Consider the following 25,728-nt stretch of genomic DNA (forward strand, 5'->3'; position numbering starts at 1 on the left):
AATGTAATCCTATCTAAATTATCCATCCGCTACACACCAGCTCTGACCCCGTCACACCATGTGGGGATATAAATATCGACCCACCCAGCCCACACACCGTGGTAGCCCGATTGCGGAACTACCTTCATTTACATATTGGGCTTTAAAAGCCGTCAGTGAATCCACGATTGTCAAGCAACCATACGATCCTCATATACTTCCTCCGTTCTATAATTCCCACCCATAAGCAACCTAAGAAGAATATCATATGTATGCATGTCACATCCATAAAACTTACATTCTACACCTAGGGGTATTTTGGTCATTTTCGCCCTTAGGGGCGTTTCGATAATTTTCCCTTAATTATGGTTTCCACTTACCTTGACTCGTTAACAAGTCTCGCGAGCTAAGATGAACGAATACTATGCACCAGGTAGGATTCCAGAGAAGAGGAGGTGGGTCATTAAGACCGCTTAAGTACCAAACTCTCCCTAGATCCAATCCTAGACATGCATATACCCGTTGCCACACCTTAACCCCTTTGACCTGTCCACGGTCATAATATATTAACTAAGTCTTATGTGGATATCATATACTAGGCCTATAACCTCTTACAAAGCCCAAACAATTTCACATACCTTTATCTAGCCCACTAAGCCTAATCATATTCATATGGCCCATTAGGCCCAAATCACCTGTATATGGCTCATTAGGCCCAAATCACATTTATATGGCCCGTTAGGCCCAGTCACATTCAAATTCATGCTCACATACAAGTTCTTATCACATAGCATCAACATTCAGTTTTTTCCTATTATGGGCCCAACAGCCCATCGGACCCATTTAGCCCATTCCGGCCCATATGGCCAAATCACAACCTAAGTCCACGGAATTGCCCATAGGCCTCAGGCAACCTATCAGTCTCCCCATTACGAGTGTTCGTACACTCGCAAGACTACCGTAGCCAAACTTTCAGTTTTTCGACATTTCGGCTTTTCGGCATTTCGTCTTTTGCTGATACATAATGTGTGTCCAGTGTATGTACACACTTGGTAAGCAAGCGTGATGTGATCTCCTTAGCCCAAACCTACAATCGATATCACTCAAAGATTAATCTTACATACTTATCGAATACTTTACCAAAAGCCAAAATCTCACCTTAACCTTACCTTGCGCGATAAGTATAACAACCCATTCACTAACCACGATCAACTCCTAGATCTGCACCAATCGTAACTTTTAAAACTAGAATAATAGGTGACCCATATCCAACACAAGTCCCCTTACCTTACTATGGCTATTCGGCCAACCTTAGCCAATGGATGAGGAATACTTACCAAAACCGCAAGCACCTAAAGAGCAATTCGGCAGAGAGCTAAGATCCGAGATCCGATACTAATTCCCTACCAAATTTGATTGAAAGAGTGAGGGACAATAATTGATACCTAGCAAAGAAAATTGATTGGAAGAGCAACACTTACACTAGATTCAGTCAAAGAGTATTCAGCCCTTGGGAGATTCGGCTTTTCGGCTTTTCAAACTTAGTATGGTGAATAAGGTTTATTTGGTACAGATTAAAGAAAAAGAGTAGAAGAAGAAATCAGCCAAGTGAAAAAAAGAAAATTGTGTAGAAAAGAATAGAAATCGGCAAGAAGAAAAGAAAGAAAAACAAAAGGGTTTTCAGCTTTTTGAATCTTGAAAAGAAAATAGGTTTTCGGCTTTTAGAGAAAGGAGTTTCTGGCAATAAGGTGAAGAAGAATTTTAGCAGTAGCCTGGCAACCCTGTATTCAGCCCCTATTTATAGCCCTTATAGCTGAATTTTTCATGCCCAATTCCCAATTCGACTCCATCACTTTTCCCTTCTCATCTCCTCGTTTTTCTCCCTGATAACCCCTTGATCCTTTCCTTAATTTTCTCTTCTGAACACTCCCCTTAGAGTGCATCTTCACACCACTTCCATCCTTCTAGAAGGCAAAACTTAAACTTCTAAAACACAAAACTAGGATTCGAACCTTGGACCTCCTTGCTAGCTACTAACGCCACGTCCCTGCACTCTAAGTGGCGTCACTTAGCCACTCTTCCACAAGGTTTTTTGATGTTATTTTTCCACTATTTTTATTTAAAAGCCCACCTACTTGCCAACCCTGATTCTTTTAATAATTAAACTATAATTTCATTTATTCCTAGGTTCGAACTCAAACCTTAATTAAGACCTACTATAATTATCACATGGCTAGGAACATAAAACACAATTTTTATCAAAACTGAAAACAAAGAAAGTTTGGGATTTCAGGATTTTTGGGTTTCGAGATTTTTGGGGCGTTACAACTCTACCCCCTAAAAGAAATTTCAGCCTCAAAATTTCCAACTACTAACACAGACTACCAGACCACACTTTAGCTACGCACTCTAATTCCAACTTAGGTAAATGGCACACAATGGGTAAGTACATACCATTATTCGCCTCTGGAGCGTCTCCATCCTCTTGACAACGTGCTGCATAGACCAAAGTTGTCTGCCTCACCTCAGCATGATCAACACCTCTGCCTGGTGCTCCACGACCCAAACTGTTTCCACCCTTGGCCTAATCACGGCCTCTCGGTGGTAGCTGACCACCCCTCGGTGGCTGTACACCATCTCGGTCCATGACTGGCACCTGAGCTAACATTCTAGGGCAATTCCTGATCCTATGCTCCATAGATCCACAAGCTAGACAAGCTCTCATCCTCTTCCAACACTCGCCTACATGACCTTTCCCACAATCAGCACAAAGTGGCACCCCTGGATTAACAGCAGGGGGCCCTGCTCTATCTGACCCATTAACTCTGGCCCTAGCCTTAGGCATCTGTCCAACACCAGGAGTCTCAGCCTCCCTTTTACTCTTACCCCTTTCTTTTTCTCAATTTAAGCGCTCAGTACGCTTTACCTCCTCCACTATCTTTTCCTTCTCCACCAACTCCGAGAAAACTCGCTCCCTTTGTGGAGCTATTAGTACCCTGAGGCTATCTCTAAGTCCATCCTCAAACCTAACGCAATGCTCATACTCTGTTGCCACCATTACTCTTGCATACCTATTAAGGCGTAGAAACTCCGCATCATACTCCGCCACCGATTTGTTTCCTTGGGTCAGGTTCAGGAACTCCTTCCTTCTAGCATCCACATAGCTTGCACCCACATACTTCCCTTGGAAAGTAGCTTTGAAGAACTCCCAAGTGACCCGCTCCGGTTGGGTGCCCTCTTTCACTATCAACCACCACTGGTAAGCTTCCTCCCTTAATAGTGACATAGCTCCTTTCAGCTTTTGTTCCGGTGAGCAGTCCAAATCCTCTATTATTCTTTCAGTGGCCTCCAACCAATATTCAGCCACGTTAGGAGCCACGGCAGCTATGCCTTCAAAGATTTCAGCCACGTTCGATCGAAGTCGCTCCGGAATGGACCCTCGATTTCCTCTGCCATTATTGGGCGCAGCGACTCTTTCCAAAATTCTCAGCATTGCCTGTGACAATGCATCTTCTCTCGCGGCCCAGTCATACTGTCCATTCTCAGCCACAGGTGAGGCCAGAGCCTCTTCTACTGAAACATCGGTCATATGGCCTGATGCTGACGATTCAGCCCTAACACTTTCGCGGCCTCGGCCACGGCCCCTTGCACCTCTTCTAGCACTCATCATCGATTCGTGTATTATCTGGATTAAAAATTTTATGAAATTTTAGTTAGTTTTTAACCCGATGTTTTATAGAAGTAATTTAAGAGAAGATTGTTTTCAAAAATCCTCTACAATTTCAGGATCCTACGGGCTTTAGTTCAATTCTAACATAATCATCTAAAGTAGCCCTCTAACTATCTACTATATAACAATTTAAACAAGCTTAAGAACAAGAATACTTACTTGGTTCGACGTTGGAGACCCGGTGTGCTGCTAAGCAAGACTTACCTTTTTCCAAAACATTGTGATTCAAAATATATTTTTTTAAGACACAAAAAATCCAAGTAATAAAGCCCAATTCACAGCCCGAGTTTTGCGACCTGGGCTTTGATACCACTAAATGTAACACCCAAACTCGGCCCAGACGTTATGGTCGAATCTGGCGTGTTACATTAAAGTGTTTTAGCGAAAATTGTGTTTTCATTGAAAATCCTTCTTAAAAAAAAAGAAACCTTAATTAACTAAAAAAACTCATTTCAATCACTTGTTTAAAACATATGATTTTATGGAAACATGTCATTTTAAAATTTAGTTGCGGAAACGTAGAAAACATACTATAATTTAGGAATCCCATGTTCAACTTCTCGTAATTACAATGAAAATAATAATAATCCAAATAATAATAAGAAGGAAGCCTTATTACATTTCGGTTCGAAAAATACTTAATAAAATAAAGAACTTATATGCTTTTAAAAGAGAAACAAGTCCAAGTTGTCTTGCTAGCTGGCTACCCAGAGTCCCTCCAAATATCGAACCTTCTACTGAGCACCACCTAAAAATAAAATAAAAGAGGGGGTGAGTTTTCGCAAACTCAGTGTGTACAACCCTTAACGGAAAACAAGCATTCAAAAAGAACATCATTCATCAATCATGCAATGCAATCCCATCCAAATTATCCATCCGCTACACAACAGCTCCGACCCCTGTCACACTATGTAGGGATATAAATATCGACCCGCCTAGCCCACACACCATGGTAGCCTGGTTGCGGAACTACCTTCATTTACATATTGGACTTTAAAAGTCGTCGGTGAATCCACGATTGTCAAGCAACCATACGATCCTCAAATACTTCCTTCGTTCCATAATTCTCACCCATATGCAACCTAAGCAGAATATCATATGTATTCATGTCACATCCATAAAAATTACATTCTACACCTAGGGGTATTTTGGTTATTTTTGCCCTTAGGGGCGTTTCGATAATTTTCCCTTAATTATGGTTTCCACTTACCTTGACCCGTTAAGAAGTCCCGCGAGCTAAGATGAACAAATACTATGCACCAGGTAGGATTCCAGAGAAGAGGAGGTGGGTCATTAAGACCACTTAAGTACCAAGCTCTCCCTAGTCCAATCCTAGACATGCATATACCCGTTGCTACACCTTAACCCCTTTGACCTGCCCACGGTCGCAATATATTAATTAAGTCTTATATGGATATCATATACTAGGCTTATAACCCCTTACAAAGCCCAAACAATTTCACATACCTGTATTTGGCCTACTAAGCCCAATCATATTCATATGGCCCATTAGGCCCAAATCACCTGTATATGGCCCATTAGGCCCAAATCACATTTATATGGCCCGTTAGGCCTAGTCACATTCATATTCATGCTCACATACAAGTTCCTATCACATAGCATCAACATTTAGTTTTTGCCTATTATGGGCCCAACAGCCCATCGGGCCCATTAGCCCATTTCGGCCCATATGGCCAAATCACAATCCAAGTCCACGAAATTGCCCGTGGGCCTCAAGCAACCTATCGGTCTCCCCCTAATGAGTGTTCGTACACTCGCAAGACTACCGTAGCCAAACTTTCGGCTTTTCAGCATTTCAGCTTTTCGGCATTTCGGCTTTTACCGATACATACTGTGTGTGCAGTGTATGTACACACCTGGTAAGCAAGCGTGATGCGATCTCCTTAGTCCAAACCTACAATTGATATCACTCAAAGATTAATCTTACATACTTATCGAATACTTTACCAAAAGCCAAAATCTCACCTTAACCTTACCTTGCGCGATAAGTATAACAACCCCTTCACTAACCACGACTCCTATATCTGCACCAATTGTAACTATTAAAACCAGAATAATAGGTGACTCGTATCCAACACAAGTCCCTTTACCTTACTATGGCTATTCGGCCAACCTTAGCCAATGGATGAGGAATACTTACCAAAATCGCAAACACCTAAAGAGCAATTTGGCAGAGAGCTAAGATCCAAGATCCGATACTAATTCCCTACCAAAGTTGATTGAAAGAGTGAGGGACAATAATCGATACCTAGCAAAGAAAATTGATTGGAAGAGCAACACTTACACTAGATTCAGTCAAAGAGTATTCATCCCTTAGGAGATTCAGCTTTTCGGCTTTTCAAACTCAGTACGGTGAATAGGGTTTATTTGGTACAGATTAAAGAAGAAGAGTAGAAGAAGAAATCGACTAAGTGAAACAAAGAAAATTGTGTAGAGAAGAATAGAAATCGGCAGGAAGAAAAGAAAGAAAAACAAAAGGGTTTTCAGCTTTTTGGATCTTGAAAGGAAAAAGGGTTTTCGGCTTTTGGAGAAAGGGGTTTCTGGCAACAAGGTGAAGAAGAATTTCGGCAGTAGCCTGGCAACCTTGTATTCGGCCCCTATTTATACCCCCTAATAGCTGAATTTTCCATGCCCAATTCCCAATTCTGCTCCATCACTTCTCCCTTCTCATCTCCTCATTTTTCTCCCTGATAACCCCTTGATCCTTTCCTTAATTTTCTCTTCTAAACACTCCCCTTAAAGTCCATCTTCACGCCACTTCCATCCTTCTAGAAGGCCAAAATTAAACTTCTAAAACACAAAACTAGGATTCGAACCTTGGACCGCCTTGCTAGCTATTAACGTCACCTCCCTACACTCTAAGTGGCGTCACTTAGCCACTCTTCCACAAGGCTTTTTGATGTTATTTTTTCCCTATTTTTATTTAAAAGCCCACATACTTGCCAACCCTGATTCTTTTAATAATTAAACTATAATTTCATTTATTCCTAGGTTTGAACTCAAGCCTTAATTAAGACCTACTATAATTATCACATGGATAGGAACATAAAACACAATTTTTATCAAAACCAAAAACAAAGAAAGTTCAGGATTTCGAGATTTTTGGGTTTCGGGATTTTTTGGATGTTACAGCATGTCTGAGACATTCATCGGCATTGAGACGATAGCTAGTGTAAGACATGTCTAGGACAAGCATCAGCCTCAAGATATACAAGGTAGTGTATGACCTGTTTGGGACATGGCGTCAGCTTGTTTTGTGTTAGTGTAAGACCTGTCTGGGACATGGAATCGACACCAACATATGAGAGCCAGTGTAAGACCTGTCTAAGACACGGCATCGGCCTAGATATATGAAAGTCAATGTAAGACCTGTCTGGGACATGGCATTGACTTTAATGCGCTAGCCAATGTAAGACCATGTTTGGGACAAGGCGTTGGCACTTATCCCATGTTTGGGGTTATTGATTATCCTATACTATTCCAAATAGTTCAACTGGAGATGTATGGTTTATATCAAAATGATAGAGCTTATGGCTATGTTGTGAGTGGTACAGGTACTTACATGAAATTAATGAGAATGATTAATAAGGAATGAATATGAGTAAGTATATGAGCATGTTGAATAACACAGGTATGTATGCCAAACTAATGAGAAAAGATTTCGGTTTATGTTGTACATTTGGTGAGGATGTAAATAGGTAAGTCATACCTATGAGAATGATTTCGTGATGACCTTGTGATTATAGGTCTATACTTATGATGTATAAACATGTATTTTTATCAATGTGATGAAAATGAATTAATAAGGTGTGATAAGCTTAGTATTATTAATTTTCACTAAAATAGTTTTGGGTAGCAGCAGTAGCCTAACTTTGAAAATCCACCAAAAATTGTGGAAATTGAGTTAGAGGATTAATATAATATTAAATTAAAGCTTCATGAGTCTAGTTTCACATAGAATAAACGGTGTAAGCAAAAGAGATTCATATTATGAAATATTTAAATCGATGTGAGACGGAGTCAGAATGGTTTCGAAATCCCCTGTTCTGATTTGAGAAAATCATTGAAAATTTTACAAAAATATTTATGGGTTATAATTTATATGCATGAAATTCTTAATGAGTCTATTTTTAAGATAAATAGATGAGAACATCATCCGAGTTTCGTATCATGAGATAATTAATTTTTAGTGAAAAGGGGTCAGAACTGTCAAATAGCAAAAAAGGAGTAAATTTAAGGAATGAAATATACTTATTGGCCAGACCAAAAATTTTGAAAATTTTACGGTAAGAAGATACGTGAGTCAGTTTCAAGGAAAATTAGCGAAAGTTCATTTGGAGTTCCATAGCTCTATATATAAATAATTTAACAGCTGTAACTCGAGAAAATAGCTTGACCTGAACATAAATAAAAGTTGTATTACCTTGAGAAGCAAGTTGATAAATTGCTTATTATTTTCATACGGTCTTACTAAGCTATAAAGCTTACTCCCTTCCTTTCCTTTTCTTTAGTGTTGACAGGTTAGCTCGGGGTTGGAGATCGTCAAAGGCAACATCACACTATCAAGCCATCGCCTTTAAAGTATTGACCCATATTTGTTAAGCGTTTTCATGTGAGTGGCATGTATAGGGACTTAGTTTTTATGTTAGCCATTATTATGACTAGAAAAGGTATTGGCTTACATTAAGTTACTTATATATGGCCATGAGGTGTAGCTCATAGTGATTATGGTTTGTAAGCCTATCTATCTATGCCATGTTCTAATGCTTGTGATGTGATTATGGTTATTGGCTATATATGGTTGGTATTATGAATTATGCGCATGATGAATGTTTTATGACCAATCTAAACGGTCATGGCCATGAATTAAATGTGTCTTAATATAGGATGCTAAATCATTGAAATGATGTCATGATATGTGTCCTTGATGTGCATATAGGTATGAAAGATTAAAGGCAACATAAAAGGCTTAGTAAATAGCCTAAGTGTTAGCCACACAGGTAGAGACACGGTCATGTGTCTCAGCCATGTGGAGGACACAACCTAGCACACGGGCGTGTGGCCTAGCCGTATGGTTCAATTTGTTCTGTTAACATCATACACAGAGAGTTACATGGCCTGAGGACACGGGCGTGTTGAAGACACACGGGCGTGTCCTTATGTCCACACGGGCATGTGACCATGTTTCATGAAAATTTTTCCTAGGTTTTCCCAAAACTTTCCAAATTTCTCAGTTTAGTCCCAAATCGCCTTTAATGCATGTTTTGAGCCTCGGTAACTCGCGTAAGGGACATTATGCATGTGATAGAGTGTTTTCAATTTAAATGAAATTTTATGGCCCGATTTATGAAATGGTGTACTTTAAGTCCAGTAATGCCTCTAACCCTATCTCGGCATCGGATACGAGTAAGAGGTGTTACAAATGGTAATTGCTCAATATAAACAAAGACATGTATATATGAAATAGATTGAAATGGTAAGCTACATGGAAAATATGTTATGTTATGATGGATGATAAATCCAATTTATTCATGCTCAAGAATAATGGTTATCCATGTTAAATTCATATGAATTATGTTCAAGTAGGCTAACATGTTTGTGTTGGTGCTTAAGCTTGTGCCAAGCTAAAGGTTGGATTATGTCGTGTTAAATTTTAATGTTATGTAATGAAATCGTAAGTTCAGTTATATGTTATACGAACTTACTAAGTATTATATGCTTACATAGTTTCCTTTCCATATTTTATAGATAATCAGAAGCTCATTCGGTTTAGAAGATCATCGGAGACCTATCACACTATCCCACGGATATATCGGTAGCTTTTGATGTTTTGGTTATGGTTATAATTGCATGTATAGGTGAACTTGTATTAATGATCTAGTTGTTATGTTTGACATGTATATATGTGGTATTTTGGTTGATGAACTTTTGGCATTTTTATGCTTAAATGGTTGGTGATGAAATGGTCAATTAAAAGTATATTATTGATGACCAATTTGGTATGTTTGAGTGTGGTTTGGCATGCGGTTATTATGGTATGACTTGGTATGGAAATAGGTCATTATGTATGGTTGATTCTTGGATAAGTATATTTATGTTTAGGTTAATTTTATGACATGTGATTAAGGTGTCTTTTGGCATATTGGTTGTATGGATAGATACCAGATTGAATTAGTTCTTTTATGCATGTTTTAGGTATGTTCTGAAGCTTGATTGTAGTGCAACTGGCTTATAGGTGTGACTTTGATTTGGGTGAAAAACATGGCTTGAAAATGGCCTAAGACACGGGTGTGTGTCTCAGTCGTGTGTCCCCTATAGGTTTCAAAGGGTTGGAAGTCAGGCGATTACACCACCTAGCACACGGCCTGGCACATGGGCGTGTGAAGCCATTTCAAAAGTTATACGGTCTGGCACAAGGGCGTGTGGCTTAGCCATATGACCCAAGTCAGTGAGTTACACGGGCATAGACATAGGCTGGGACATAGTCATGTGTCTCTACTTCAAATGACCACACGGCTTGAAACACGGGTAGGTGTCTCAGCCGTGTGAGTCATACAGCAGTATGACCCCTCCAATGTGAAATTTTCTATCCTTTTTCATAAAATTCTAAATGATTTTTATTTAGTCTTAAATCGATTCTAAAGTGTTTCTAAGGCCTCGAGGGCTCGAATAAGTGACAATAAGCATGTTTTTGAATGAATTATGTTATGATTTCTGAAATGCTTGGAAATTAATGATTTTAAGTTATGTTTTTAAGATAATGCTCTATAACCATATTCCCACGACGGATACAGGTTAAGGATGTGACAATAAGTGATTAAAATGGTTGAATGGTGTATGGAGTGGTGATGTATATTTACGGAATAATGTGATTTTGAATTGGTATGAATTGTAGTACCTTTGAATGGCATATTGGTTAGAACCTATTGGTTGATTGATTTGGTATGTTTTGAGTGTGTTTAAAGAGTGTTTTGATCATGGGAATGTATGTGCAAATGGTGTGTATTTTTTCCATGATTGTAATCAGTTATTGAAAATTAATATTAAATTGTATTATTACATAGTTTTGAAGTTAAAGCTTCTGTTTTGTACAGTAATACTTGGTTTAAGGGTGTTACATTTAGTGGTATTAGAGTTGTGGTTTAGTCAATTCTCGGTGTAAACGTAACACGTCTAGAGTATAGAATACATGTCATTTTATAACATGTGACAGTGTGATGTCTCCTAACTTAAATTGAATTATGTTTTCACATAGATAAAAAATTGCATCCAACCGAGTTGATTCTGATGGAGTCGAAAGTAATGCTTAAGCCTCCATTCAAGGAGCAGCTAGCAGTGGGTCCGTTTCTAAGGGTCGAGGAAGTGAGGTGAAAGATGCCTTCTTCCATATGATGTCCAAGTGGTTTACTGAATTTGTTTGAACAAATTCAACGGCTCAACGACCTCTAACCCCTCCCGTACCCCAACCAGTTCCCCATATTCCTCAAGGTTCAAAATAAGTATGTGTGAATAGACCTCTGGTTGATAAAATCCGTAACTATGGAGTAGAAGAATTTCGTGGTACAACTGAAGACTACCCAGAAAAAGTTGAGTTCAAGTTTGAAAATACCATTTGGGTTTTTGATAAACTGTCTTGTTCTTCTAATGACTACTTAAAATGTGCAATATCTCTGTTAAAAGACTCAGCGTATCAGTGGTGGAACACTCTGATAGTAGTGGTACCGAAAGATCACGTGAATTGGGATTTCTTTCAAATAGAATTCAAAAAGAAATACGTCAATCAGTGGTATTTCGATAGGAAGAGGATAGAGTTTTTGCAACTAAAGTAGGGTTGTAGAACTATAGCTAAATATGAGAGAGAATTCGTACGGCTCAACAAGTATGCTCGAGAATATATTCCAATTGAAGCTATTATGTGTACCCGATTTGAAGATGGTTTGAACGAAGATATCAGATTGCTTGTCAGGATACTTAAATTGAAAGAATTTGTGGTTTTAGTGGATCGAGCACATAAGGCTGAAGAGCTTAGTAAAGAAAAAAGAAAAATAGATTATGATACTCAAGATAGGGGGTAAACGATTGATGGGAAAATCATTTTCTTCTCTAGCAAAGAAATCAAAAGAATCTCACAGTCATATGTCAGCTCCATTTGGGTTTTCCGAGAGAGATAGAGGAAAGCAAGCTAGTTCAAGTGTGATAACCCGAATTAGGGCCTAATCGGAATAGTGGTTTTGGGACCACAAAATTTGAGATAGAAATAATTATTTTATGATTATTTTGAGGTCTATGATATGATTGCATGATTGTGTGAAAATTTCGTGAAGAAATTTTATGCATAAAGTGTTTAATTTGAAGTTGGGGACTAAATTGAATAAGTGGCAAAACTTGCATTCTAGAAGTTTCTAGTATGAAATTGCTTTGAAATATTAATTAGGAGGTCTTAAATAGCAATTTGACCAATTTCTAAGTTTATGGACAAAAATTGGACATGGATGGAATTTTTGAAAGTTTGGTAAGGAATGGCATTTTGGTCATTTGGATATTAAATGAAATAAAATGGGAAAAATAACACAAAAATGATCATCTTCTCCATAAGTTGCTGCTGAATTTTTCTCTCCACCATAGCTAGGGTTTCAATACTTTTAAGCCTTGATTGTAAGTGATTTCTATGCCCGTTTTTTAATGTTCTTTACATTTTTGAAATGCTCGTAGCTCGGTTTACCTATTTCTACCAATATTTTGAGCTAGGGTTTATATTTAAAATTTTACCCATGGATGACATGTATGAATTTTGATGTTTTATGGTAGAATATGAAGTTTGAGATTGTGTTAAACAACTTTTGCTAAGTGATTTTTCGTAAAAACGAGTAAAATGACATAATCGGTAAAAATACCTAATATTCATAAGTACATGTTAGAGTGTGAATTTGATGTTGCTATAGAAGGGAAAAATGATCAACATGTCATAAAACATAAGAAATATGATGAGGTTTAATTTACGAGTCTTGGGGTAAAAGTGTAAATATATGAAAGTTTAGGGGCAAAATAATAATTTTGCCAAAGTTCGTACTAGGGGCTGTTTTAATGAATGTGTGTATTAAATAAATTAATTTGGTATTATAGATCAAGAGAAAAGAGATTCGAGTCGAGATCGGGGGAAAAATAAAGTTTACGAGGAATAGGCTCGACTATTCTCATTTTGTATCGAGGTAAGTTCATATGTAAATATTGTAATATAACCGTTATTTTAAATCATTTAATGCTATTTATACGATATTATGATTGTTATCATGCAATTCTATGCTTTGTGGTCATTGTTGGTCAACATGCAAAAATTTTATGAATTATGTGAAAAATGTGAAAGACTACCTAAGTATCGTCATTGGTATTCTAAGGAGAATGGTAAAGGAGTACGAACGAGGAAAATCCCGTTGAACCTTAGGAATAGAATAGGATATTTGGACATCCGAACTCGTTGAGTTGAGTCCGATTTCACTTATGGATGCGAACGTCCGAACTCGTTGAGTTGAGTCCGAGTTCGTGAAATGTAACTAGGCATCCGAACTCATTGAGTTGAGTCTGAGTTCACTTATGGATGCGAACGCCCGAGCTCATTGAGTTGAGTCCAAATTCGCTTATGGGCAGGTTACATGGTAGCTTAGCTACATATGTGACACTTATGTGCAAACTTTCCATGTATCCGAGTTATACTCCGATGTGTTCAACGGGTAAAATTCTAGTGAAATGGAAGAATACTCAAGATGCAAGTGACCTATTGGTAAGTGTTGTGGAATGGGCACTTTGGACAGGTATGTACTTAACCCTCAGGTTGAGACTTGATACAACAACAATAATATGGTAAGATGATGAATGATGAATAGAAATGTGATATATGTTTTGGTGATATTATGCTAGTGTTGGTTGGTATAATTGCTTTGTTAAGTTATTTGTTATTTGCATGTGGACTTACTAAGCATCTATGCTTACTCCCTCCTTTTCATTCTTTGTAGTTGACAATTCAATTTGGAGATCAGGACGGTCGGGGGCACGCTCACACTATCACTGGACAATCGCGGTATGATGACTTGTAATTTTTGGAAATATGGCATGTATAGCATTCCAATCATTTTGTGTGTATAATCTTACGATATGACCCATGGATGGAATGGAAATGTTTAAGAATGATTAGATATTGGAATGGCTAATCATGTTTATATATGATAACATGTATGCTTTATGTCTTAACTAAACGATGAAAATCTTTGGAAAGGTAAAATTGGCCACAAAACAGAATCAGACAGAAGCAGTGACATGAATTTGAAAAATCACTAAAAATAGTATAAATGGAATTAAATCATGAATAAGTTATGGAATCGAATCTATATGAGTCTATTTTCATATGGAAGAAACAAAACAGGTAAATGAGTTATATTTTATGAGATATTTAATTTTTGGTGGAATAGGGTCAGAGTAATCTCTAAATCCCCTATTCTGACTTTAAAAATTCACCATAAATTGTACAAAAACAATTAGGAGTTTTACATTACATGTATGAAATACTTATTGAGTCTAGTTTTATGAGAAACAAACTATATAGTCATTGAAACTCTGTACAGGGATATATCTGATTCGAAATACACAGGGGTTAGAGTAGTCAAACCTTGAAACAGAGGAGACTTTAACTAATAAGCTGTACTAATTGGCCCAACAAAAAATTCTAGAAAAAAATTAGTAAGTAGATATATGAGTTTAGTTTCAAGTAAAATTTACGGAATTGGATTTTGAGTTTCGTAACTCGAGATATGAATTTTTTAGTGACTGTGATGCAGTTAGCCAGCTTGTCTAGAAATTCTAAAATAAATTGTTTGAGCTGTTTAATTAATGAATTAAGTCCTTTAACATCTCGTGCTCGACTCCAGTGATGGTCTCGGGTGCGGGGGTGTTAGGCTACCTCTGTAGCAAGTGTGAGGAGTGTTCGTTATAACAAGCTTGAATGTCAGTAGTATAATAGAAGACATTTTGGAAAGTGCCGACTGAAAGAAGGATCGTGTTTTAAATGAGGTTCATGTGATCATTTTCTTCGAGATTGTCCTGACCGATAGAGATAAATCCCAGAATACACGATTAGGTAACATGCATTCGAGAGGGAGGCCATCTAGGAACAGTAGTAAGGCGGGGAACAGTTGAAGTGGAACGAAAGATTCTACAGCCTAACCTGAGTCTCAGGTACCAGCTAGGGCTTATGCAATTTGACCTTGTGAAGAGGCTTCAGCACCTAATGTGATTACCAGTACATTTTCTATATTTGATGTTAATGTTCATGCTTTGATTGACCTAGGGACAACGCACTCATATATATGCACAACATTAGTGTTGGATAAGAAAATATCTACTGAGTCAACTAAATTTGTGGTCAAAGTAACTAATCCGTTAGGCCAATATGTGTTAGTCGATAAAGTTTGTAGAAATTGTCCCCTAAAAATTCAGGATTGCAACTTTTCGGTTGATTATTATCATTTGATAAATTTGATGTGATTCTCGGCATAGATTGCTTGATTTTGCACGATGCTGCTGTGAATTGAAAACGAAAGCATGTTTTATTGAAATGTCAGAACGGTGAGATAGTCAAGGTTGAATCCAATAGATGTGACAGTACAGTCAATATTACTTTAGCTTTGTCGGCTTAGAAATGTGTCCGAAAAGGTTGCGAGGCATATCTAGCTTATATATTAGATACCAGAGCTTCAAAATGAAGTTGGAATCAGTTCCCACTATTTGTGAGTTCTCGGATGTGTTTCTGGGAGAGTTGTCAAGGTTATCGCCAGTTAGAGAGGTTGAATTTTCTATTGAATTAGTATCAAGAACTTTACGAATATCGATTACTCCGGATAGAATGGCACCAAATGAATTAAAGGAGTTGAAAGCACAGTTACAAGAATTGACAGAAAGAGGACTTGTTAAGCCTAGTTTTTCTCCCTGAGGTGCGAGTGTACTATTTGTTAAGAAAAAAGACGGGTCGATGCAGTTATGTATTGATTATCAATAGCTTAATAAGGTTACAATCAAAAACAAATATTCGTTTCCACGTATTGGTGATTTGTTTGATCAGTTAAAATGTGCAACCGTATTTTTAAAGATTGATCTTTGTTTTGGATATTATCAGCTTCGGGTAAAAGATTCTAATGTGCCAAAAACTGCTTTTAGAATCAGGTACGGCCATTGTGAATTTTTAGTTATGCCATTTGGTTTCATGAATGCCCCTGCTATATTTATGGATTTGATAAACAAAATATTCTAACATATTTAAACAAATTTGTGGTTGTTTTCATTGATGATATTCTGATTTATTCCCGAGATGAAGTTGAGCTTACCTAGCATTTGAGAATAATATTGTAAAATTTGGGCAAAAAAATTTATATACAAAATTCAGTAAATGCGAGTTCTGGTTGTGAGAAGTTAGATTTTTGGGTCTTATGGTATCGGCTGAGAGCATTAGAGTGGATCTGAACAAAATATCTATTTTTTGGGTCTAGCGGGGTATTATCGAAGGTTTGTAAAAGGTTTTTTGATGATTGCTACACTATTGACAAAGCTACTCTAGAAAAATGTAAAATTTATTTGGTCTGATAAATGTCAACAAAGTTTCGATTACTTAAGAGTGATGTTAACCGAAGCCCCTGTGTTGATTCAACCAGAGTCTAGTAAAGAGTTTGTGATTTATAACAATGCTTTACTTAATGGTTTGGGTTGTATTTTGATGAACGAAGGCAAGGTTGTAGCTTATGTATCCCGTCAGTTGAAACCGCATGAAAAGAACTAGCCAACACATGATTTAGAATTGGTAGCTATTGTGTTTGCTTTAAAATTTTGGTCACACTATTTATACGAGGGAAAATGTCATATCTTCATTTTTTATAAAAGTTTGAAATATTTGATCTCACAAAAAGAATTGAATTTGTAACAACGTAGATGGTTAGAGCTGTTGAAAGATTACGATCTGATTATCGATTATCACCCAGGGAAAGCTAATATTGTCGTAGATGCTTTGAGTTGAAAGTCATTATTTTTACTGAGAGCTTTGAACACTCAATTGACGCTTATTGAGGACATTCAATTTTAGCTGAGTTAAAAGCTAAACCAACATAACTGCAATAGATTTGTGAAGCTCAGGAAAATGATACAGAGTTGATTGCTAAACGAGAACATATTGAAAAGTCATCAGATTTAGATTTTTGCATTGGTACCGACGATAGTTTATACTTTCAAAACAGACTATGTGTGCCGAAGAATTCTGAAATTAAATAGAAGATTCTGCAAGAAGCTCATAGTAGTTACTCACTTCATTCAGGTAGTAATAAAATGTACTGTGACCTAAAACAGATATATTGATGGCCAGGTACAAAACGTGAGATTTCTGAATTTGTATCAAAATGTTTGATTTGCTAGCAAGTTAAAGCCAAGCATTAGATACCTTCAGGATTGCTACAGCCTGTTATAATTCCAGAGTGGAAGTGGGAACAGGTTACTATGGATCTCATTTCAAGACTTCTGTTATGTTCAAAAAAGAAAGATAAATAATTGGAGTTTCCATTACCTCTATCACCTCTAGATTGCAAACTCTTTCCTTGATTCTAAATCCAAAATATCCCAATCCAAAACTTGACTAGCTACTTCTACTTGTTGCAAACTCTAACCTTGTAGTTCCTGCTCGCAAGTCTGTTTAACCAACAACATATGGCATTGTTTGGCTAACCACTGGTTAGGTTTCATGAATCCCACCCCCGTTTTGGTAGGAAATTTGATTTTCATGCAAAAGGTGGCAATCATCATTTTAACCATTTGCATAATAGGGGCCCAAAAATGGTATTGTAAGTCATAGGATGGTCTACCACAAAAAATTGAATGTATGCTGTAATAGTGTGTTTACTATCCCCAAGGGTAATAGGTTGAGTGATACACTCTTTTACCTCGATTGGATGGTTAGCGAAGCCATATAAAGGGCTCGCCTTCTTTAAAGTCTGTTCTTTCAGCCTCATCTTCTTATGCGCTTCCCAAGTTAAAACCTCTACTGCACTTCCACTGTCAACCAAAATCCTTTGAACATCAAATCCAGCAATAGTTGTTGGTACCACCATAGGGCCATTTCCTTCCTCATCACAAATTGAATCATTATCTTCTTAATTAAATTCTACCTTTCATTTCTCTTGTTGACATAACCTCTTTAGTGAGTTAACAGACATCACACTTCTGATATGATCCATCCTCTAGACATTGTCCATTCTTCATCTGTACCAATTATGGCATGTATCATGCCTCTAACCTTATGCTTACCTATATCAACACCTCGCGAACTCTGCCTCAATGGAGAAGCCTCTTGTGCTACAAAATTTTTTAGTTCACCGTTTCTAACAGCCTTCACTATGGCATTCTTCAAAGAGAAACAATCCTCTATCTTGTGGCCCCTGTCATTATGAAAATTACATATGTCCCTCGAATTAGACCTCAACTGACTGAGTCACATAGGTAGTAGACTCTACAAAATTCCCAAACTTCTTACCTTATTAAGAATATAGGTACGCGAAACATTTAAAGGAATGTAAACTTCAAATTTTCCATGAGGAACATTTTTTCTCATGTGCTCACCTTGAGGCTTCTGGAATGCCTTTGGTGACTCATTTTGTGAATAACTCATTTGTTGTCCCTGACCTTGGACTTGGGACCCTATTAGCCATGCACACTCTAACGACTTCTAAACTGTCTATCATCCATCTGAAAGGTACTATGAGCTACTCTCTTAATTTCCTTGGCTTCAGCAAACTTATGCACTCTCTCATATAATATTACAAAAATTTGTGGTCTATTATCAATAAATAAGTACTAAACATGCTCATTTTGAACTCCCGTAATAAAGGCATCAATAGCCTATTGATCTCTCAAGTTCTTCGTGTTCAACGTGGCAACATGAAACTACTTCATATAATCCTGTAAAAATTCCCCATCTCTCTTCTTCACTGACACTAAACCCGTTAGGGTGCCCATTATTGTTCTATGGGCACAAAACTTACCTAAAAACATCTGACCCAACTATGAGAAGCTTTAAATGGAACCATGTGGCAAATATAAGAACCAATCCTTCGTTTTTCCCCTAAAAGTCATCGAGAAAGCCTTACACTTCATCTCGTTAGCCGCTAACACATTCATATAATCATTATATTACATGAGATGTGCTCTTGGGTCCATTCTACCTCCAAACATCTCTTTCAGTACTTTGAACTCTGATGGCAGGCCCACAGTTGCAACCTCGTGAGACAAAGGGTGTTAAAGCAAAACAACCAATTCATATCTTGTACATTAGGGTGTAACGCCTGAATGTCCCTACCCAAAGCATCCATCTCATTTTTCCATGGTTTTGCATGTGTTCCAACAGCCTCCTCCTGAAAGGCACAACATTTTCCTAGAGATCGGAATGCTCGAATTGTATCTTTCTCCTAAATTCCTCATTCTGTCTTAGCAGCTCTTGGTGAAATAGTTGTTGCTTCTCAAACCTAGTACTCTGTTGATTCATCTCCTCTTTCATTAGCTGTAGTTGTTCTTGTAAACTAAAAATTGTTAAGACGATGCTCCCTGATCCAAGGGAAAGGACTGGCCTTGACCAGAAGGAACATTGAAATCAAAAGAGTTAAAGGTACCTCCCTAGCCTGAGTTACCTAAGTTTTCTAATCGACTAGTGAACTATCCAGCGAAATGGTCCATCTCACAGGGTTGATTGTTGATGTCAAAACCTCCAACTTGATCTAATGGGAAGTTGCTAGGGAAGTTCTCGCTAAGGTGAGTCATCTTTGTTTTATGATTTTTTGATGGCCGTAAGTCTATCCACGCTCACCGTACCAAATTGTTGAGTGTTTTTGTAAGTCTATCTACTCAAGGAGGATAATTTCCCTATTTATATGATACAGTTCTTGGATGTGACGTCCTAGGTAGGCCCCCATACATACTAATACGTACCCTATTCTAAGGTTAACACATGTTCCCTAAGTGTGGGCTTAGTTGCATGACAATGCAAATCCACCAAGTGCGAACTCATGTAAGCGAACAATGTAAGCGATCACTACTGAAGTAAAGAGGATCGAGTCGGTCCCCGTCGGGTAAGCAAGTAATGGGTCAATAATGGCGAACACCATAACAAGTATAAAATTTTGTCCAAACTCATCCATATTTGTAAATGACTAACCCTAACTCATTTTAGGCCCGCTCATAGTTTTTTAAATATATATTATTTTAATTTAATATTTAATATTTTAGATGGTTTTTCTTTTATTAAAATTTTAAATTTAGACAACTTAATATATTTTTTAATGTTTACAAAGTATTGTATTATTATACATTTAATTTTATGTAATATAAATCACATAATATATATAAATATATATTATATATTATAAAAAAAGGGTTTTTGTTCAAATTGATTAAATTACTTTTTGACTGAGTCTTAATTCGGTTGATTTAATTACTAGTGCAAGTGGATATGAGTTCAAACGCATTAAAACATATTTATTCTCCTATTTAAGAGTTAGGGTTCTAAATGTTGAAACCTAAGTTTGCCTATATTTTAAACAAACGTCATTTTTATTTAAACCCTTCTATATTACAAATGGACTTTCGAGCTCGAATGAACAACCCAACTCATAAAAAGTAAAAATTTGACTATGATTTCAAAATTCCAATTGTTTAATCATAAAATTTGGGTCAAATCATTTTATCAAAAGTTTGAAATTTAATCCCTAATCATAAAAAAGTTAGAATTTAAAATATATTCCTCTTTCAATCATTTTTCCTCTAAATTTAATATCAATACCCCAATGCAATCATAGTGAATTCAATAAGCATAATTGACGGTGAGCATTTTTTTAACAGAAGAAAATACGATGCCTATTATTGGACTAGAAGTTTTAAATAAAAAAGCAATAAGATTAAAAAAATTTAAAGTAAATAAGATTCTTTTTAAATAAAGGGACTAATTTCAAACTTTGCCAAATACAATGATTAAAGAGCGAAATAGAACTTGATAACAGCCAAAAGATGGCATAAGACTTTCAAGGATCCAAAAAAAAGAACATTGCATACATGTTGCATTAAACTTTAAGCAAGCAAGTTTGGTCATGTAAACCAACATTTCCTGCACTAAACATTCGGCCGAATAGGACGATACGCAAATACGGAAGAAAGCCATGATCGGATTAACAAAAACAAAAAACCAAAAGATTCATCTATTCACGAAAAAGACTCAGAAATTTTCAAAACTGTACAAAATCACATGAATTCTCCACTGTTTCATAACTTATGCTTCTTTCCAAATACGGCCACTTACCCTCAACTTCAGCTCTTGCCTATCGCCACCGGAAAAGTGTAGAGCTAGATTCCTTTGGATAACAAGTCCATCTTGACTGTCACGAACTTTCCGATGACCGTCACGAATGCTCCTTGGAATACCCTGCCATGTTAGCTTACGACCGTTGGCACCAACTTCCAAACAATAACCGAACTTTTTTGCTTCACTATCATCACCCATAAAACGTAAAAAGGCCATATAGACAGGTACCATCCCAATCTGGAAGGCCTCGAAATGCAAGCAGAATTGTTTTCCAAAACATTTGAACACCTGCAAAGGATATCAGCGTTCAAAATCTAGATCCAGGATTCATCACAATACAAGATTTAATTTGATAGTAAGATCGGTAGTCAAAAACACTACAGTCGATTGCATTGAAAGTTAAAAACTAACAGTAACTTCAACAGTCTGAAGAGAAACCACATAATTTCCTCAGTGATAGTAAGAACTCGATGATTGTTGAAGCACAGTAACAATGATTGTAATGCAAGGTAGCATAAATGAACTTACAGTAAGCATCCATGTGGCATGTTCTACTTCCTGTGGATTCGATTTCACATATCTATGGTTGAAGGTACATCCATCGTGCATGTCGACCTTATGATCATCCTTGAGATGTGCAATGAGGGTTGGGATGTCACCTGTGATGGAACAATCAGAACCAGCATAGGGGCAATTGTAAGGACGAAATCGACAGTGTTGCTTGTGCTTAAGCTTGCTGTAATATGGGAGAATTTCATGGCAACCTAGGCTATGATATTTACAAGGGAGTTCCAAGGATTCCACAAATTTCTCCAAAGCTAAACACCTTATATTTCCGAGATCATACCGGCATGACGGACAACAGTTACGCACTCTATTCTTGCAATTCAAACACAAAGTGTGTCCATTTGGGCACTGCAATAGAAGATTGAATGCAAAACATATAAATATTTCAGTAACTGAGTAATTTTCTATATTGTAGCCAAAATCTCTTACGGTAAAGACCAAATCAGCCTATGTTTCAACAAAAGTATCGAATTCCTTTTGAATGACTTTACGAGCACAAAGATACTGCAGCACCTAAGCTCCAAGATGAAAAGTTATAATCTTTAATAGACATAAATTAGCGTTTTCTTTTTCTCTATAACGCTAAGTCTGTGACTAACCATTCGATGCTTGTGCCTGATTCCGTACACTTCACAATTACATAACCGAAAAACTTAATTCAATAGGGCAGCACAACCAGTTCTTTGCCACCATTTTCACCCCAACATACAGATATCATCAATAAGTTCCATACGAGCATATGAAAGCACAAATCTTAGCATTCATGGTCAAGTAATTTAGAAAATTCAGTAACAGGAAAAACAATAAATAAAGGGTACAAAAATACATCTCTACGGAAGAGCCAGAATGAACCTGGTGAATTGGCGGGTACATCAAGTTTTTGCATACAGGACATTCAAGGAGCTCATAAACACCATTGTTTGACTGAATTCCATGTTTTCCAACAAAACCAAAAGAACTTTTTGTCGTCATAGAATTACTCTCGGGTGTTGTTGTAGCAATGGCGTAATCTGCAACGGCAGGATAAGATTCAACTTCTTTGCAAGCACTGCCTCCAGGAGCCATTGCTACTCCAAATATATTTACCTATTACGGAAAGGCCTCACTCTCTGTTTCCCTATAGAGGATAAAAATTAGATGTCATCAGAAAAGAAAGATACCGAAATCAAATTCCAAATTCATATGCAGTTGAACATCTAGAAGAAAATAAGACAAGCAGGGCATAAAATGCTACATCTTTAAGCAAGCAAAAGGAGAGGATCGCCAATAAAAAAGAACCCACCTTTCCTAATAACATCATCATCTAAGAAAGCAACATTCCCAGTTTTTTTTTTTAATGAAAATCCATTCAATTTCAATCAAATATAAAGTTGAATAATGCAGAAAAAGAAGCAACATAACCATAAAAAAGAAACCAAAATACGAGACTAACAGCATACAGAAAAACAAAACAAAACTTAATCCACCAAATTTCAATTGGATTTTTACACTATAAAAGAAATTTAATAGGTTGTAATAGAGAAACCAGAAAATGAGGGGGGAAATGTGAAAGAAGAGAAGGCCCTCCCAACCCAAAAATGTTAAACTTTCCAACAAAGTTTCCTCTTTTTCGATGAAATGTTAAACTAAGTTTGTTCTAAAAACCAACTTATCTACTTGGATTAATAAGACACAAAGAACAATGAAGCAAAACAAAAGCACCTATTTTTAAAAAGTTGTCAAACATTACCAATCAAAAGTAAGAAACAAAAGCAGAACCAAAGATAAAAATACACAGTTGAGATTTCCAAGCTTAGTAGTGTCATTTAACATCATTAACATCCCAAAATAAAATCTGGGTTGTGCTCTAAAACAGTGAAATAATAGTAATTAGAGAAAATGGTGAAGGGGGAACAACCCAAACTTACGAGTTTTAAACCCAACACATGGAAGATATGAAAGGCAAAAACATTTAAAATGGTGACCATCCTTCTTTGAAAATGCAAACGCCTTTCTCCTTGAAATAGACTGCCATGCGATTTAAAACTAAGGTGCTGGCCAAATTCAAAATATATATATATTTAAAATTTATATTTAAAATTAGAGTTAATTGCAACTGACATCCCTAAACTATGACTCTTGTTTTAAATTAGTCTTTAAACTTCAAAACATTTTAAGATTTTATATTTATCAAATCCTTTTATTATTGAAACTGTTAATCTAACAGTTAAATGACACGTCAATTCTTATTTAACTAAATTTAAAATGAAATTTTTAAATAAATATAAGGTTGTCGCATCAATTTTAAAAATAAGATAAATCTGGAAGAAGAAAAAATGTAAATGATAAATCTTTTGTAAAAGTTTTGAAAACCTAAAACCTAAGATTATTTAAAACATCTATTTTTATAATATTTATTTTTCTTAAAATTTTCATTTTAAATTATTTTACATAAGATATTGTGTATCATTCAACATTTAAACTAACGATTTTAGTAAAGAAAGGACTTAATCGATATAATCTTGGTAGTTTAAGGATATAATTAAAATGAATTGAAATTTAAAAACCAATTTAAAATGGATCATAATTTAGGGATCTTTGATTAACGCTTAAAATTTTTTTTATTATTAAATAATGATTTATGTCCAAGTTTAAATTCGGTACTCGTACAATAAAAAATTAAAATTAAAATTAAAAACTAAAAATTAAACTAAAAAAATTACCTTGATAAAGAAAAATCTTCCTTAAAATATGAGTGGAGATATATATAATTTTTGTTTTCATATATTACATCATTTGTATCACGTAAAGATTATATAATAATATAAGAATTAAAAATTATTAAATTATTAATTTTAATTAAAAATAATATTAAATAATTAATTATATAAAATATTTTAATAAAATTTAATGTTTCTATTTGAACCAAACTTAAGGAAAATATCACATGAATATCATATATAAACGTAAGGGTGATACACAAGGACACCTTTAAGTCCAACAAATCAAGTTATTTTTCTTTTTTTTTTTGAAAAAAATAAACTATGGCGATTTTATTCTAAAATCATATTTCACAAAATAGTTACTACAATAATGATGGGATTTGCTTCATGGATTTCGATTCGATTCGTTCTAAATGGAGTAGATTTTTTATATATTTGAAAAATGGATATGGGACGGGATGGAGTGGATTTATAGTACTATGGAGCGATTGGGACAATTCCTTGCCTCACCCCAACCTGCTCTATTATATAAAATTATCATTTTATTCTTGTATATATAATTATTAATGGTTAAATATAATAATGTAATTTAGAAAAAAAAGTGTATATTTTATGTTTAGTTTTTTTTTGAAGAATTATGTTTAAATATTTACTTGATTTTAAAAAAATTAAAAAAAATTAAAGATAAGTAGCAAAAATTAAATTGAAAAGGAGCGTGGTGGGGCGGGACAAGGATGGATGCATCCAACATCCCTGGAAGTGGTAGTAGCTTTCAAGATTATATATCCATAGTGAGGCGAGACGGGTGGTGATACGGGGTTGCGCGCGGACCAAGATCGAGTTGCCAAGTCACGAGAAACTCCTACGAAAACCCTAAACAATTAGATCTGAAACGAAACAGAAAATTAAAAGATTAGATTTTTGAATTTTCAGATCTGAAATAAAATCCCCAAATCAGCAAAGAATCAAATTGAGAATAGAAATAAGTGTTAGGGTTCTTGAAACCCTCAAGGAGATTGTGATTCTGCCCAATTGAACACCAAGATAGTTTTCCCCAAATTTCGACAATCTAATTTCACCCAAAAAGAGTATGGAAAAACCCTAGAAATTGGGGATTTTTGGGCTGATTTCTTAAGATAGAAAAAGGCTAAAAACACAATAAGAACAGAAAATAGATTAGATAATGATTCAGCACAAGTAGAAATAAAGAAAGAATTGACAGTAAGAAATTAAAAGATAAGTCCTAAGAAGCCTTGAAATCTCGAAAGATCTCACAACTCCCTTCAAACGGCTCTAATCTCCCCTCCAAAGAATATCAATGGCAAGAAGAAGGTTGAAGATGGCTCCCACAATCAAAA

At 36.1% G+C, this 25,728-nt stretch overlaps 1 protein-coding gene across 3 annotated transcripts; it reads right to left on the bottom strand.

Annotated features, from left to right (window-relative positions):
• Positions 1-20,770: 20,770 nt before the first annotated feature.
• LOC107937141 (E3 ubiquitin-protein ligase SINAT2) lies at positions 20,771-23,702 on the bottom strand. 3 transcript variants are annotated; one of them, XM_041110801.1, is made up of 5 exons: positions 23,576-23,695; positions 22,521-22,785; positions 21,866-22,016; positions 21,630-21,760; positions 20,771-21,389 (listed from the first exon to the last, which is right to left on the bottom strand). In XM_041110801.1, exons 2-5 carry the CDS (start codon positions 22,731-22,733, stop codon positions 21,069-21,071), a joined length of 816 nt encoding a protein of 271 aa, XP_040966735.1. In that variant the 5' UTR covers positions 22,734-22,785; positions 23,576-23,695; the 3' UTR covers positions 20,771-21,068. The 3 variants fall into 3 exon arrangements, with proteins under 3 accessions (XP_040966735.1, XP_016725454.1, XP_040966732.1); XM_016869965.2 differs by having other exon boundaries at positions 21,630-22,016; positions 23,576-23,702; XM_041110798.1 differs by lacking the exon at positions 23,576-23,695 and adding an exon at positions 23,194-23,287 and having other exon boundaries at positions 21,630-22,016.
• Between the last annotated feature and the right edge of the window lie 2,026 nt (positions 23,703-25,728).

Source organism: Gossypium hirsutum, chromosome A01 (assembly GCF_007990345.1).
Source record: "Gossypium hirsutum isolate 1008001.06 chromosome A01, Gossypium_hirsutum_v2.1, whole genome shotgun sequence".
Classification (NCBI taxonomy): Eukaryota; Viridiplantae; Streptophyta; class Magnoliopsida; order Malvales; family Malvaceae; genus Gossypium; species Gossypium hirsutum.